Here is a 16,565-nt window from a genome sequence, read left to right as displayed (position 1 = left end):
GACCATTTCACGGGGGTCACCAAACCATGCTGTCCGCCATTTTTTTCCCTTTTCCCTAGCTGTCCTACTCCCTCTTATTGGTGGCCACACCCACTTGGGGGTCACCACAACATGGGGAACTGTATTATGGGGTCACAGCATTAGAAAGGTTGAGAATCACTGCTTTAGAACATCCAGCTGCATTTGTTTTAACAAATGTTCTATGGTAGGCATGAACTCATTTTTGAAAAATACACCATTCTATAGCTGACTAAGCAACTGCTTTAAGATGGTAAAAGTCATGTAATTCCTCATACACAGTGGAATAATGTAATGTAACATCTCTCTCCCTCCCTCCCACCCTTTCTCTCTCTCCTTAACCGAAGGTAGACCATTTTAATAATTTCACAGGGTTGTTTTGAAAATAACCTTCAGACATACTGATTGTTCCAGGGTCACTCACTGAGCTTCAAAGCTGACCATAGATTGAACTTGGCTTCTTTCATTCCTAATTCCAACACTCCAACTCTTATACACCATTGGCTCTTAGTTTATTGTTTACACGCCAAAAAAGCTCAGCATTGAATCTGAGAGACCTCAGACTTTTGCAACAAGAACTGTTTGCATATAGGATGTATATGCTCCTGAGAACCTCCTTTAGTGGGATCTCTTACACTTCCATCTATCAGGCTAAAGTTTCTGTCTGACCACCAGAGAATGAGGGGTTAATGATTCTCTGAAGCTTGAGGGATCAGCACAGGAACAGGGCGTTACTGGTTATCTCCGTTGTAGGCAGAAAGGCAATGACGCCTATTCCCGTCCTAAGCAAGAGCCACCCACTAGCTGGAACAAGATTTGACTCATTCCAGGAAGCAACAGACAGGCAGCTAGTCAGTTGCAGGTATCAACCCAGTCGAATTGCGGGCCGCACCTACCTTGGATTGAATACCAGCCGTGTTCGATAGACTGTCTCTGTTGCTGGCAGTATGGTTCTCAGGATGGAGAGTGGTGAGCATATATGGTGGGGTGTTCCCAGCTCATTTGGCTGAGCCAAATCACTAAGTTTGAGGGACCTTGTCCTAGTTTCAGTTTGACTGAATATAATAAGGAAATTTTGGTCTGTCTGTTCAATTTAGGAGACTATGGGATCATTTTTTCCCCCCAAAAGTGACCTGGTATGTTTCTGTGGTCAAGACTTCTGCCAATTCTTAGCTCCAGTAGAATAGAAATATACCTTGGGTTCCTGCTCATGAGTTTTATGTCTGAAGTTGGAGGTAGCCCTGGCAGTATATAGGGCAGCATTAGGTGGGAGGTCTATATAAAAAAATAGTAGTAGCATACTCTTGTTCTTGTGAACATTGCTGGGCTTTAAAGATTTGGGGGGCTCTTGTGAGAATGGAAGCATCCCATTTCTTCTTTTTCTGTAGGAAGAGCTAGGACTTTCTATACTTCAAAAAGGAGACTTTCAGTTGGCAGCTGTGAAGTTGCATGCCACAGCATGTCTTGGATACAACAGCTCTCCTGCCTGTTCCACCTTGGCCTTTGGGCACTAAGGAGGTTGTGGGAGGGAGAGCATGTGAATTTGGTGAAACCAAATTTGGGGCAGGTTTTTCTTTTCTTTAGATGCACATTGAATGATGTAATTTTCACTAAGCACACAATGTATCCAGATGAACTGGTAGTTGAGGGACAGGTTGTAAATGAGCAAGTGCTGTAGTCATTGTTTTGATGGCAGAGAGGGAAGGCACTTGATTTGTCAACAAATATATTTTCAGTCGATCATTTAAGATATTGTCACAGTGCTTGAAGGGCTATTAATTCTGAGTGCAAATCAAGTATGAAAATTAGGTATTTAAAAAATCTAGCAACTTACAAAGGTCAAACATTTCTGGATTTGTGTGTATGTGTTAAACATCAAGCCTAAAGCTATCACAATCAATGTATCAATCAATGGATTGTTGCTTTTTAAATTTTCTTCCCTGCACACTTCACTTAGTAAATGTGTTCCACTCCCAGGTCTGCTGTAAAATATGATACATGTTCACGATAGGAAAAAAAAGCTTTCACTTATTGTGCTCCCTTTGAACATAATGGCTGTTTATCAATACAGCCTTTTAAATGTGTAGCTCATCTAATTTATTGGCTAACTTGTAAGTTACTAAACAATTTCCTGAGGGTTAGTTGAATTAGTCCTTTGCAACCAACACTACTGCGCATATATGCCAGCAGTTTAGAGGAACAGATATATCGAATGATTCAGATTGTAAAACAACTTAGCTTTCATTGAACTACAAAGATGCTGATCAAGTTATTAGCAGACCATTTTGTTCAGGGTTTTTCAAAGTTGGCCCTTTTATGACTCATGGACTTCAACTCCCAGAATTCCTCAGCCAGCATGCCTGGCTGAGGAATTCTGGGAGTTGAAGTCTATGAGTCATAAAAGGGCCGACTTTGAAGACCCCTGATTTTGTTGAATAGCATGATTTTTTTCTGCAACACCTAACTATTCATGTTCATTGGAGTGAACTGGGATTTAGCAGAAGACGTTCTTTGACCTGTAGAAGCTCAGTTCCAGCAAGGTCTGAGGAAAATTCCCATAAGGCTGAGAGAAAAGATGCTGCTGGTTCTTATAATTGGGAATGGGATGATTTTAGGTTTGTTGGATCTCTTTTTTTTCAAGGGCCTCAAAATGGTGACTTGATGGGGTTCTATGCATTGTAAAATTAAGAAGCAAAGTGTTTTACTGCACATGCTGAGCCTATAAATGTGTTTTCAATAGCTGAATTAAGATCACAGCTTTAGTTCATTTATAACAATTGACTCTTGGTTTTTCCCCAGTCTTTATTGGAACAGTTTAATGCAGGTATTTAAGGAAAACTATGTAATTGTAATGTTAAAGACAAGTTCTAACATTACATTGTATATAACAGTAAAAATGCACATGAACCCTGTAATTTATTCCTGAGCTACGTTTTAGAGCAGAAGCTCTGCTCAGGTGATTAGAGAATTATCCACTAATTTTGAGAGTGTAAAACAGTGTTTCTCAACCTTGACAATTTTAAGGCATGTGGACTTCAACTTCCACTGGCTGTGGAATTCTGGGAGTTGAAGTCCACATGCCTTAAAATTGTCAAGGTTGAGAAACATTGGTGTAAAACCTTGTCTTAAAAGCATTTCCTCATTCCAAAAGAAACCCATAAGATTGCCTTTTGACATTCCCCAACATTTTCCCTTTTTCTTCCTTTGTGCGTGTGTGTTATTGTTGGATTCTATAAATTTTTCAGGAAGGTACAGGAAAAAAGTTTTTATTTTTTTTTCTGTTGTGTGGAGTTAGAAACTCTCTGGGACCCATTACAACTCCCCCTAAATCTAGCACTTTATGCCAATTTCTCTCTTGTTTTCCCTCTGTGTAAACATTATTGAGATGGATGGATGGAGCAATGCCTTGGCTTACTGTTCTATTGCTTCTGGCTTTAATAGACTGTCAGCAAGGTCATCGCTGATTCTGCTTGAGGAATTGAGTAGTATGCTTAAGAGAGTGAACTGGAAAGAGGTTCCTTCCCAGTTTGAAGCCTTACATAATGGTGAGCTCCGACACAAGGCAACCTCAAAGAAGCCACTGTTTGTAGCCATGGGTTAACCCCTTCGCTCTTACTGCAAAGCTATCAGTATTCCACAGCCTTGGCTTTATGGTTTCCTTCCCATCCTGAACATGGCTTCTGAGCAATTCACTCTGAACAGCTCACCTCCCCCCACACCCATTAGCACTGACCTCGGCATCTTTTTGCAAAACTATTAAAACAGCTTTTCTGCAACTCTTTGTGAATTTTAATATGATGGAGGCCTGTGGTTATATGGTATTTTTTTAAAATTAATTAATTGGTTTGATTATCTGATTTTAACAGTATTCTGCTTTTAAAAGCATTTATCTTTTGTGAACTGTTGTGAATTACAGAATTCAGTCTACAGATAAATAAGCAGCCAGGCTTTTTTGGAAAATTGTGTAGTTTTAAACAGTGAAACTTTTTTTATTTACATATACAAAAATCGCTTTGCCATAAATTGAACTGTCAAATTGGCAGAGGAGTTTCTATGGTCTAAATAAAGAGCTACTTCTCCACTGCATCGTGCTAGCTATAGCAAGCCTAAGTTTGCACATGAAATGACCAGGACATTGACTTATTGTACCAAGTAATTTCTCAGTAGCCATATACATTTTTCACCTTGCTATCTCTTAGTAATGCAGGTTTTTTTTTTTCCTACCTGTATGCACTGTGCTGGGTGTTTCTTACCGAAGCTTAGATTCTCTCTTTATTGCTTGTGTTCACCCAGCATGGCGCATCTTGGTTGCTATTTCTGTTTGCATTTATATTCTACCATGCATGTGCTCTGCCCAAACACTCTAGTCTAGAACTTGACATAATTAGGAACAATGTGTGATCTAAGATTGTACAGGCTGCTAGTCTTGAATTGCCATTAGCATTAATTTTGTTTCATCTTACTTTATTATGCAAATATAGGCAGGTAACAATAGCATGAAAGATTCTAATGCAAGGTAGAGACAAAGGGATTTCTAATTAGCACTCACTCTGACATCTGTATCTTGGGAATCGCCTCTCTTTGGCTGAGTGGACTCACTTGTCAATAGGGATCCACGGCTGTGCAAAAAAAACCACAACCACCCTCTTACTTGCAGTGATCATTGACAATACTATGAATCATTTCATAGTAGACATATCTGATTTTGCCAACTCTTAGTTACAAGGAGTGACTACAACAGCATTGAAAAAAATGATTTATGACCATTTTTCACACTTATGACCATTACCGCATTCTCAGAGTCATATGATCAAAATTCAGACGCTTGGCAACAGATTCATATTTATTTATTTATTTATTTTTAAAACACATTTTATTAGTTTTTTAATTTCTTAAGAAAAAGTACTCAAGACCCACCGTGGTGTTTGGGTGGTCAAACATTCAAAAGTAAAGAAATATAAAAACAGCTCAGCACAATACATTTCGCTATCCCCTCTCTATTTCCCTCGAATAACATAATATATTTAAAATATTCCATTTCTATTTTAAATTTCTATAACTGCTCAACCTGTTTTATAACTTTATCAGTTTACAATTACCATAGTTCAGCTTTAAAACAACAAATTATCAATTCTAATTCTTAATCTCTCACATCCCTCATTTTATCACCAATCTCATTTGTTTCTTCTTCCACAACACAGTAAATATCCTAATAGCAATAAAGTATTAATCAACCCTATACATATAAATCCCACAATCAATCCATCTCATTAAAATAACAAAATAATATTAAACCTTAATTCATTCAAGTTCATTAAACAGAATTCAAATTCAAATTTTCTCCAATTACTTATCATGCCTTATCACGTCTTTGTTGTCATACAAAAAAGTCATCTTACTAATTTAAAACACTCCATTGATTATTGAAACCATCCAATCTAAATAGTCATCATTTTTTCAATTCCAATACGTAATGATTTTCATCAAATTGAGTCTATTATTCACTACATGAATACACAGATCCAGTACATTCTTAATCTGTTTAAAATATCTATCAGCCTTGAAATCAGCCTTAAAACAGTCCGTAAATGCAGCGTTGCCTTTTATTCCATTACACCATTTTAAATTTCTCTTTTCAATCTAATTCTGGCTTTTTTCCTATGCCAGGTAGGTTTCCATAAAGACGCTTCCCTTTCAGCCAGTAGATCTATTTTTGTTGCTTGCAGTAAGCTTTGAAAGAATAAGAGTCCTATCCTCTGTGTCAGGTGTCTGTTTCTCTCCTCCTTAAAATATCTTTGCTTCGTAGTTTCAAATCTCAGTCTTTGCTTCTTCTGTTCCTCAAAGTTACAAATGAGAGATTTGTAAGGTATGATGAGTTCCTCTTTTATCTCTATTAATTCCTCTTCTGGTGTATTTTGATTTGTCAAATAGTCAGATGTAGTCTGAGCATCCGTTTGAATGTTTGACGTGAGATTTCTGGATTTTAGTTCTGTAATAGGTTCTTTCAATATGGCACAAATTTCTGCAGTGGCCTCATATATCTTTTCCAGTATAAGATTATAGTTTAGCTGTGAATGCGATTCTTCCATTTTAATATTAAATAGAAAAAAATCTCTTTTTTCTTTTTCTTTTTTGTGGGGACTGTATTTGATAAAGATTAGTCAGTGTCCACCCACACAGTTCCCAACAGCTGCACAGCTTATCTTTTTTCAAAAATAATTTGAAGATCAAAACTTTCCAAACAATAACCAGAAATTACAATGTTAACTTTTTGCCACTAGATGTCCTCAGTAGGTTAAGAAAAAGTCTTTTCCAGTTTTTAAAAGTATAATGTGAAAGAAGAAATAATCTTCCAACACCAGATGTTAGTACAATTCTTAAAAAAAGGAGAGCATTTTCTGTATCCCAAAAAGTATGAAACTAAAATATAGTCTTTAAAAAAAACACCCTTCTTTCCCAAACACGTAAAAGCTGCCTTCTCAAGCCAGGGAAATAATTCTAACAAGGCTCTTACAGGTTCCAAAAGCAAAGTAAAATAGAGAAAGTTACAAGAAAAAGTCTCACCTGGATTCCCCACGGGGGTTCTTACAGCTTAGATGTTCTTTGACTTGCGGTTTGAAGCAGCAGGGTGATCGGCCATTTTACTGGCCGATCTTCTTCTCCGTCGGCCCTCAGAGATCGCCCGGACAGCTGGAGGAGCCACCCTCCTCCTCAGCCGAGCTGAAGCCTCCTCGACGGAAGTCGCACCCTCCAGGGCGACTTTCGACCCGTATAAGGTCAACCGGCGGAGGGAAAGCTAGCTGATGAGGATACAAGTTTCCCCGTGCGACTAGGAATGCCGCGAACCGGAACCGGAAGTCAACAGATTCATATTTATGATAGTCGCAGTGTCCCTGGGATCATGTGATCCCCTTTTGCGACCTTCTGACAAGCAAAGTCAATGGGGAAGCCAGATTCACTTAACAACTGTGTCACTAACTTAACAAGTGCAGTGATTCTCTTAACAACCGTGGCAGGCAAGTCATAAAATGGGGCTAAATTTATTTAATAATAGTCTTGCTTAGCAATGGAAATTTTAGGCTCAATTTGTGGTCATAAATTGAGAATTACCTGTCTACTTTCTACTCCTTACGGCTCCTGTAAGTGTTATAGGTGCTGGGGGCAAACGCCCATATAAGGAAAGATGTTTCCCTTCTACTTTAATACAGATAGTCCTCAACGTATGACCATTCATTGAAAAAAGTGCTTTATGATCTGTGCTTGCACTTACAACTATCCACCACCCTTGTAGTCAGGTAATCACAATTTGGATGCTTGACAACCGGCTCACATTTATGACTGGTTGCAACATCCTGTAGTTTATGTGATTGTGATTTGCAACCTGTTTTGCCGGCTTCCTGTAAAAAAAGGGGCAAAAAGTGTCCAATGGGAAAGCTGGATTTGCTTAACGACTATGAGAAAAAATGGTTGTAAAATCAGGTCTGGTCGTGTAGTGATTTGACTTATAACCACACTGATTTATAGCTGAAATTTGAGTCCCAATTGTAGCCATAAGTTGAGGACTACCTGTAGTTCCATCCCTGCTCCACTTCCACTCCCAAGAATAGTTGCTTCTACAATCCATATTTTCCCTGGCCCAACAGGGAAATGAGCCATAGGCTTGTGGCAATGTGATTTTTGGGAGAATTTGGGGTGGGATGACTATATGCATTGCAATGAATCCATCTGAGCACTCCATATAACATAGAGGACAGTATTCTTGCCTCCAAGTGCAGCATTAACTCCTTAGTATTCTGGAATATTCTGTTGCAGGACCTGCTCCTCTTTCTTTGTCTTCAATGCTCTCATTTTATCTCTATCAGTAACAGATAAATGAATAGCTGAGGTCTTGTGATGGTCTGGGATTTGAATGATAACTGAAACAACAGGGAGAGGAACCTAAATTTCCCTTTCCAGTGATGTGGTTTCTTTGGGTGGAATCTGTCAGCCATTTATCAACACTGAAAGCCAAGAGGAAAATGAAGCATTTGTTTTCTTACGATGTGCTAGATTTTGATATGTATCATGGTGTTTAGTGTACATAACACCCTCCTCCACTCTCTAATAAATTATCCTTCCTCTTCTTTCCTCTTTCTGATGCCAGTTGCATCAGGACAATTGTGTGAGAATTGTTAATGAATAAATAATTGGCTTGTGAACGAATGTACTGGCAGAAGCTAAAGATTGTCCCACTCTCTAGAAAAACATTGTGTTCTGTGCTCTGCTCCTGAAACATTGTAAATATGTGAATCCCACTGTAATTAATCAGTTTGATAACATAATATCTGGATGTAGAATCTCCACCTAGGATGTGCTTTGAAGTTGAACCATTAACATAGCAAGTGTGTCCCTTGGGAGAGCTTGTCTCCATTGCTTGTAGCCTGCAGTTCTTACATCATCTCAGATTTTTGCAAAGAAGATAACTCAGATCTAAGGAAGTTACAAGCCTTAGTTCTTGCAATGGATATTGGTTGTAGGTGAGGTAATGTACAAAAACATTTTTTGTCCTGTCACTCTGCCTTTATCTGCAGGTGTGATATGAGAATATTTACCGTAAATATTGTGAAATCGTGTCAAACCAGTTCATTTTTTTGAGGGAACCCAGGTAAAGAGAAGGAGAGAGAAAAAATGTGGTCAAAAGCCTGCTGCTGCTTCAAGCACCAAATGATTTCATAATTAGGTTGCCTACTGCACTTATATGCCTCATGCACGTACACAGGAAGCTGAGTAAATCTGGAATTTATCTTTCCCATTGCTTTCTAAACTTCAATCATTGCTACTGCCTGGGTTTTCAAAACTTAATATGTAGACGTCTTGTAGAACTGTTCTTCCCTCTCATTTGTGTGGTAACACCTCCTCTCATCTTGTTTATGCCTAAGCATGTTGGTCAGGAGAGGTGATAGTGCATATGCACAGTATATTACTAACTGTTGGTAAGAATGCTATGAACATACATGCTGCTTTACAGAATACAAGAAAAGAATCTGGGTGAAATGCACAATCTATAATTTGATTTAGAGAAAACAGTGGAAAGGGAGGCAGACACAAATAGGAAAAAGCTAATTATGGTTAAGATTTGGTTATATTTTTTTGAGTGATCAAGCATGCAAATCAACTGCTTGAATCTAAACTTTCAAAATGTATTTTATTTTATTTATTTATGCCTTTGAGTCAGTGTTGTCTCCTGGTGACTGCCTGGACAAGTCCCTGCAGTTTTCTTGGTAAGGTTTTTCAGAAATGATTTGCCATTGCCTTCTTCCTAGGGCTGAAGAGAGTGATTGGCTGAAGGTCACCCAGTTGGATTTGTGCTTAAGGCAAGACTAGAACTCAGACTCCCAATTTCTAGCTTGGTGCTTTAACTACTAACCAAACTGCCCCTCAAAGTCTCAAGCAGAGGAAATATTTTGAAGGAAAGTAATAGCTACATCTCATATGCCACCATCTGAACATAATGGCTAAGTAGCCTTGATTGTAGGTGTACTCTTCTCTTATTTTGCCTTTCCCTTTCCCTTCTGAAATTCTCCTCCTTAGGTCTAATCATTTAAGACCCATTGAATATGCTGGCAGCAACAAAACCTTCAACAAATCCTCTGAGTAATCTTTTCTTTCCAACCTGTTAATATATACGAAAGGCAGTTTTCCCTCTTCATATTTTTGTTCTCTTAACCTCCCCATGTGGCACTTTCTTACAGGGTAGAATGTTTCTTCTAAGTGCTTCCCTATATGGCAATGTCTAAAATTTTTCATATCCTGAAAAGCAGTACAATGCAGAATTATGGTACCCCGGGCGAATCATATAAGGATTCACAAAGGAGCAATACATGCCAGGAAGAAATGATAGCTGCCACCTGATGGGCAAGTAACAAATCAGAAATGAACCTGAGATGAGTCCAATCTTAGACATTAACTGCTATAGGAAACTCTTAGCAAAGAGGAAGAGATTCCAGATGATCTTTGAAGGCTATAAGAAATGTTTTGCTTAAGGATGCCCTCTCTAAGTTTGCTGTGATGGCTGCTCCTTCTGAATTATTTGAGTTCAGGAGGTGGACACAGATGAATCTTGAGGCTTATAACTTGCAGGCAGGAACAGGTGTGTTTCAGTAGAAGGTCATCATATGGAGTGTGTTTAAATCAACTTCTCCACACTGGAACTCTTCTGATGAATTGTTTTTCAACAGATTTATCATGTTGTGGGGGGGGGGGGCTCTGTCTGGCAGCCAAAAAGCCGGATGTCCCCAAGTTCACTGATCATTCAAATGGATAGTTGGTTCCTGTTGTTGGCTTGCAGTAACTAGGCCTGTCTTCTGCCTTGTGGGTAGCTACCATTACGAAATTAATCCTGACAAGGAATCTGGTTTTTGAAGATGCAGCTGGGATCTATTAGCCAAGATGTATTAAGGAAGCATTGATTTTAGGAGTGAATGCCATCTAAGCATTTGTTGTCATCTTTCACTGTGAGCAAATGAAGCAAGGGGTTTCCTGATTTATTAGACATACTGTAAAACACAAATTATGAAGAGATGATGGTAGTAGGTCTTTTATTTAAAACCTCCAGATTAAGCTGTATTTGCTGTGTGTACGGTAAAAGACTAAAAATGTATGAAAGTATTGAATCTGAGTCTGCAATGAGGTTTAGAAAAAAATCAGTGAGATCTAAAGCAAGAACAGGCCATCTGTATGTAAACATATCTGATGACATACAAGATGGAAGACAGCAGTTCCTGAATGTCCAGCATGTGAAGATTGCTTAATGCACATAGGAGGAGAGATCATTTTTAATAACTTCACTGAGATGTTTTTAGGTTTCCACCCTCTGTAGCTGACAGTAACCCTCTATAAAATCAATGGATGTTACTTTGAGTAATCCAGAATAGAATAGAGCTGGAAGGGACCTTGGAGGTCTTCTAGTCCAGCCCCCTGCTCAAGCAGGAGAACCTATACCATCTCAGACAGGTGATTGTCTAGTCCAGTGATTCTCAACCTTTCTAATGCCGTGACCCCATAATACAGTTCCCCATGTTGTGGTGACCCCCAAGTGGGTGTGGCCACCAATAAGAGGGAGTAGGATAGCTAGGGAAAAAAATGGCGGACAGCATGGTTTGGCGACCCCTGTGAAATGGTCATTTGACCCCAAATGGGGTCCCGACCCACAAGTTGAGAACCACTGGTCTAGTCTGTTCTTAAAAATCTCCAGTGATGGAGCGCCCACGATTTCTGGAGGCAAACTGTTCCACTGGTTGATTGTCCTCACTGTCAGGAAGTTTCTGTCAGGAAGTTTCAACCTATAATCATATGTAGGTTTATCCTTTTAGAGTGAATTTGAATATTATGGACCTTTAGATCTGGATATCAAATGAGGCCAAAGAATAAGAAATATAAAGCTCAGATGTAAATTACAAAGCTTATTTAGAGAGGCTGGTATAGAGTATATCTCAAAATTGGTAAGGAAATAGAAACCAAAATAAAAATATGACTTGGATGCTTATTTCCAATGAAATTTTCCCATAATAAAAATCATGTGAGGAAGATACAAGTTTCTCTAGGATTTTTAATTCATAAAATTTAAGAATATTGAAGCTAAAAACATGAACAAATAATCACATAAAAAACCTGCAGCCTAGAATAAGAATCTTTTTGGAGTGTGAAGTTCTTTACACCTGATTTATCGACATTACAACATTATCAAGTCCCTGTTTTTAAATTAATTTTGATGAGGTCTAAACTATTTTCTGAGTGAGTACAAAATTTCATCTCTAGTGGAATCTACTTCCTAACAAAGCAATTTCATAACATCTTTTTCCGCACTAAACAGGATTTCAGACTTTTACTTTCTTTATGTAAAGGAGCCAATAAGTATATTGATAGAAGGACTAGAATAGCCAGACACAGAAGAGTTATACAATATTGCATTTTAATAGCTCATTAACAGAACAATGGTATAAACACATAGGACTTAAATGTAAAGATAAATTAAAATCAAATGAAATCTAATTTAATAAAATTAAAATTGTGCTATTCAAAAAGCATTTAGAAACTATTAAACTGGAGTGCTGCTTTGTGTTAACCTACATTTACCAAACATAAGGATCTTCCCTTTTATTTCCTATATTTGTCCCCAGTCCAACATGCCACAAATATTCCTTTTGGCTCTTGTCCATGAAGTTTTCCTAAGAAGTAAATTGATTCATGGAACACGTAGTATCATTGAGCATGTAGGACAATCCTATTGTGGATAAATGCTTTTCATTGCTACAAGGGACGATGGCACACAAATACTTCTCTTTTTTTTAACAACCAGCATATATAGCAAATACCAATAACAAATAATGATCACTTCAGTGTGACTCCTTTTAAGCCAATTAAAAGCCAAGAAAGGAAAAGAGGAAGCTTTCCAAAACCTTTTTAAAAATCTGTTGCAGAAGAGACAGCATACAGAGGAAGAAAGTCTTTATGTTGGATGAGGGTATATAGCCTGAAACGGGGAAAAGGGTAGTTCAGTTAGCTCGGGCATCTCCCCGAGCATTCAGAAAATAGAGGGGAAATCCACATTTGCCAAACGGATGTGAGTTTTGAATAAAAAGAACAACAGTCACAACTCTGGGTTTGCTTAACAAGAACAAAAATTCATGTGTGGCTTTATAGCAGTGTGGAAATGTTGCCAATCCATTTGGGTAAAAACAGAATTCTGCAGTGTTTGCCTTAAACAGATTTAACAAGATGCTGTTGTGTTTACTGAATAGGGTACCATTAAACTAAATAAGGTAGTTCAGCTTTCTGGAAAGATTTTACTGGTATTGAACTAGCAAGCTGCAGGGAAGAGAAGCCGTTTTGGTAGAAGTGGCTTGTATTCCTGTTTTAAGACTGAGAATGGGCTGAGCTGCTGCTTCTGAAAGAGCCAGGTTGTCTTACCAAGAGCTCCACTACATTTTGTACAGTCCTAGCTGTGGTTCAGGCAGGCAGGAGTTAATGCCTGGGCTCTGTGCAGCAGCAGGTGGGTGGTCCCAAAGCCATCAGTCTCTCTGGAAGACTCTCTGGAAGGCTGACCAGGAAGCACAGTGAAGTAGAATGAGGGCCCAATGAGGCACAGCCCCTTTGCCTTGACAAGGCTGAGCTCCCCAGCACATGGACCACCAGTGCACTGATGCTGTGTCACAGGGCTTGCATCCATAGCAGGCAGAAAAAGCAAGGCAGCTGATTTGGGGTAAGCGTGTGCATGGGTGTGTAAATGGGAAATTGTCTCTGCTTTAGGAAAAACTGCTATTGCTTGGCACCCTTTCTGTGTGCTGGTCCATCTGTCACAACTGCATTTAGTGTGCTGGGTCTGGGTCTTATTAATAGGAGTCCCACGTGCTTCTGCCATAGGCATGCTTGGTGTGACATATCTTTCTGTCCTGCCATCGGTGAGCTTTGCTTTTCACATCTGCCTATTGTCTGTAACTATAGTTTCCCAATAGCTTATTTTTTTGGCATAGAGGATATTATGCTAACTTTGTTTTCTTTAGTGTTGGGATGGAAGAAATAGCTCCTTTGAAGGACTTAGTGTAGAGGCCAGCAGGGTAAGGGTGCCTATAGTTCTAGGATTTTGCAGGCTTATTTATGGGGATCTCTCTTGTCTTCTGATCTCAGAAGTTCATCGTTCTGTCAAATGTGCATTCAGGAACTGGATTTTCCCTGATGCAAGTAGAGTGTTCATACTTAGATGAGGCTTAGACTGTTAATAATGTTCCTAAGTGAAAAATGATAATTTGTGTCTAGGATATGCTCTGGATAAATTGTACTGGTTTGGAATGACAGGGGTATATACCTGAGTTAAGGGCTGTGACTGCTAGTCTTACCAAAGAACAGCTAGAAAGTTGGGTAAGGTTTCTAAAGAAGCAACAGTTAATAGTTTATGGCAGTGTTACTTGCTGCTTGCCAAGAGTTTAAACTTCTGAGGTGAGGGACATCATATCACCAAGAGCACAGGAAATTCCTTTTTTTGGATCAAAGGTTGGAACCAAGCAAAGGTAGGCAAGACATTGGAAATTTAGACCATTTTGAATTTATCCCCTCTGTTTTGAGCATAGTGTTGCTGCCATAAGTCCAAAATGATAACATCCTGCCCCCCTGACTTTTCAGATTATATTGGAACCGTTTCAAACGTAAAATGCAATGCTTCACACAACCACCCATGTGACTTAGAGTAGAGGACAAACATTGAGACTGGACACTCAATATAGCTGCTGTCATCTATGGGAACTTGATTGCTCCATTCTTGCAGACCCAGACTGCACTTCTGTAAAAAAATATTGGTTTAATATTGGCACAAAGTAAAGCAGGAAAAAATACCCATAGGATGCTTTCATTTAAACTAGGCAAAGATGCCTTTAATCTGTAGAAAGATGGCTTTATTACAGTCCAAGGCAATATTGGGTGATAAGGCTAACCCTCACATAAGCAACTTGCTTGGAAGGAAAACAATGGATACTTTTAGAAATGCATGAATTTATTAGCAGCCAAAAAGAGAAAATGAGATTATGGGAGTTTGTGCTGCTGAAAAATTTTAGAAAAACCAATATTACTTCTTGAGAAATACTATAATCCACTCACTGAACTTCAACTGATTGGAAAGTTTATGTATATACATTGCAGTTTAGATATCAGTGTAAAAAAGAATAGGGAAATCAGAGATTTCAAATTTGCTTAGGTTTGGTCTCTCACTCCAAAAATATTTGGAGATGAGAATTATAAGAAATACTATAGATTTTGGTTAGAATCAGGAAAAATTAAGAACCGTTCAACAATGGTGCTGTATTGATTGTCACCTGACACAGTGGATCCCCTGTTTGCTGGCGGCGGTTAATCAGAGGCTAGATGGTAATCTCTCATGAATCATCTAGTAGAGGATTGTTGCATTGGGTAGCAGACTGGACAAGATAAATTCTAAGGTCTCCTCCAAGATTATAGCATCTCCTTAAAATTCTACCTTGTCTTTTTAAGGAACCTGTTTTGAGACATTGGGGCTGTAAGGTTGTTGGCCTAGGATTGCCCATTTGACTGGGAGGAGCCGGCTGCATTTATAATGCTTAAAACCAAATGTGTGCACAATTATCCTTTTCTATACTGTTGTGCTCTTTAATAAGGACCATGGAAACATCTGGCTTTAGTTTTATAGGGCACATTCATGATGTTTGTGTGTTTTCTTCTATATGTGATGCAAACCAGTTATTAAGTTCAGAGCAGATCCTGAACTTTCCCCTGTTGACTTGATGATCACCTCTCTTTAGCAGCACGGCTTGGCAGTGGAAAACATTGATATCCTAGAAGGACAAGATGAAGCAAGATGTAGAATCTGTTTTCACCCTCCTCAGATAAAAGAAATGTCTCTTTTTTTTTTTTACAACTTTCCCCCCACACATTCTTGGGGACACTTTGCCTTTCTTCTGAGGGTTTATAAACAAGTGTAAAAAGATTGATGTAATGCCTAGGAATGAGATCAAAGTTATAGGGAAGAGGGGACTTCACATAATTTCTCATTTAATATTATAAAGCTCTCAGTCGATTTTCAAAATGTTGTCAGTCTGATAATAGTATCTAAACTACATGAATTATTTAAGCTAAACACCAAGGCTCTATACCTCTAACCCAGTGTTTCTCAACCTTGACAATTTTAAGGCATGTGGACTTCAACTCCCAGAATTCCACAGCCAGCAATGCTGGCTGTGGAATTCTGGGAATTGAAGTCCACATGCCTTAAAATTGTCAAGGTTGAGAAACACTGCTCTAACCCTTATGATGGAAAGAGAAGATGCTGCCTCTTTAAGACCATCCTCCTTTGTATTCTGTGGCTGCAGGAAGCTTGGCTTTAGGCTGCTGTCCTCGTGTCCAACTACAAAGCAAAGAAGAGGCGCTTTCCTTGTTTGGCTTCTCTGTTCCAGCAGTCACACAATGAAGCCTTGTTGTGTCAGGAACTCCGCTCTCTGAATTGGCTTTGACTAGAGAAATTTGACTTCCCACTTCTAATTGGAAATCTGTACTCCCATTAGGACACATTCCCCATTGCTCTCTGTACTCCCCCCCCCAAATACTACGAGGATTTTGCCAGGTAGAGTGATAATATATTTTTTGATTGGCTACACTCACTGTTGGTCTTCCCCATCTGGCATCCTAATATTAATCTAGGAGTTCCATCTTGATTCTTACTTCAAACTAATTTAATCAGCAAAAATCCTGAATCAAGTCAAGGCATCTTGCATCTGTAATGATGAGAATGTGGTTGAACTCCTCTAGTGACATTTGCAGGCTGTCTTATGATGCTGGCTGCATATGTGAAAGTCTGTGTATGCCACTGTGCAGATGTAGGTCAGAATTCTGGAATGAACTGGCTCTTTCAGCTACCACGTGCTGCCTCTTCCATGGGGTATCTTTGATAGATAGGATGCTCAGGTTCTGATTTGTGCTAGGAATCCTGGGGCACCATGCCTCCTCCATTTGCTGGACTCATGAATATAAGAAAGATAAATTATCCC

General features: G+C 38.9%; 1 protein-coding gene across 4 annotated transcripts in view; it reads left to right on the top strand.

The window, feature by feature from the left end:
• CYTH1 (cytohesin 1) overlaps nt 1-16,565 on the top strand; it is a 76,672-nt gene that overhangs the window by 30,936 nt on the left and 29,171 nt on the right. Inside the window, exon 1 of one of the 4 annotated variants that reach the window (XM_039345239.1) lies at nt 831-987. The exons of 2 other annotated variants lie outside the window; for them this stretch is intronic. In XM_039345239.1, the coding sequence (XP_039201173.1) occupies nt 966-987 (22 nt within the window). In that variant the 5' untranslated portion in view covers nt 831-965. Of the gene's footprint in view, nt 1-830; nt 988-13,216; nt 13,259-16,565 lie in introns of those variants that run through there. One more of the 4 variants, XM_039345253.1, reaches the window with a different exon arrangement.

The sequence above is a fragment of the Crotalus tigris genome, unplaced genomic scaffold (assembly GCF_016545835.1).
Source record: "Crotalus tigris isolate CLP2741 ecotype Arizona unplaced genomic scaffold, ASM1654583v1 scf7180000017551.9496454, whole genome shotgun sequence".
Lineage (NCBI taxonomy): Eukaryota > Metazoa > Chordata > Lepidosauria > Squamata > Viperidae > Crotalus > Crotalus tigris.
This window is presented reverse-complemented; position numbering and strand designations above follow the sequence as displayed.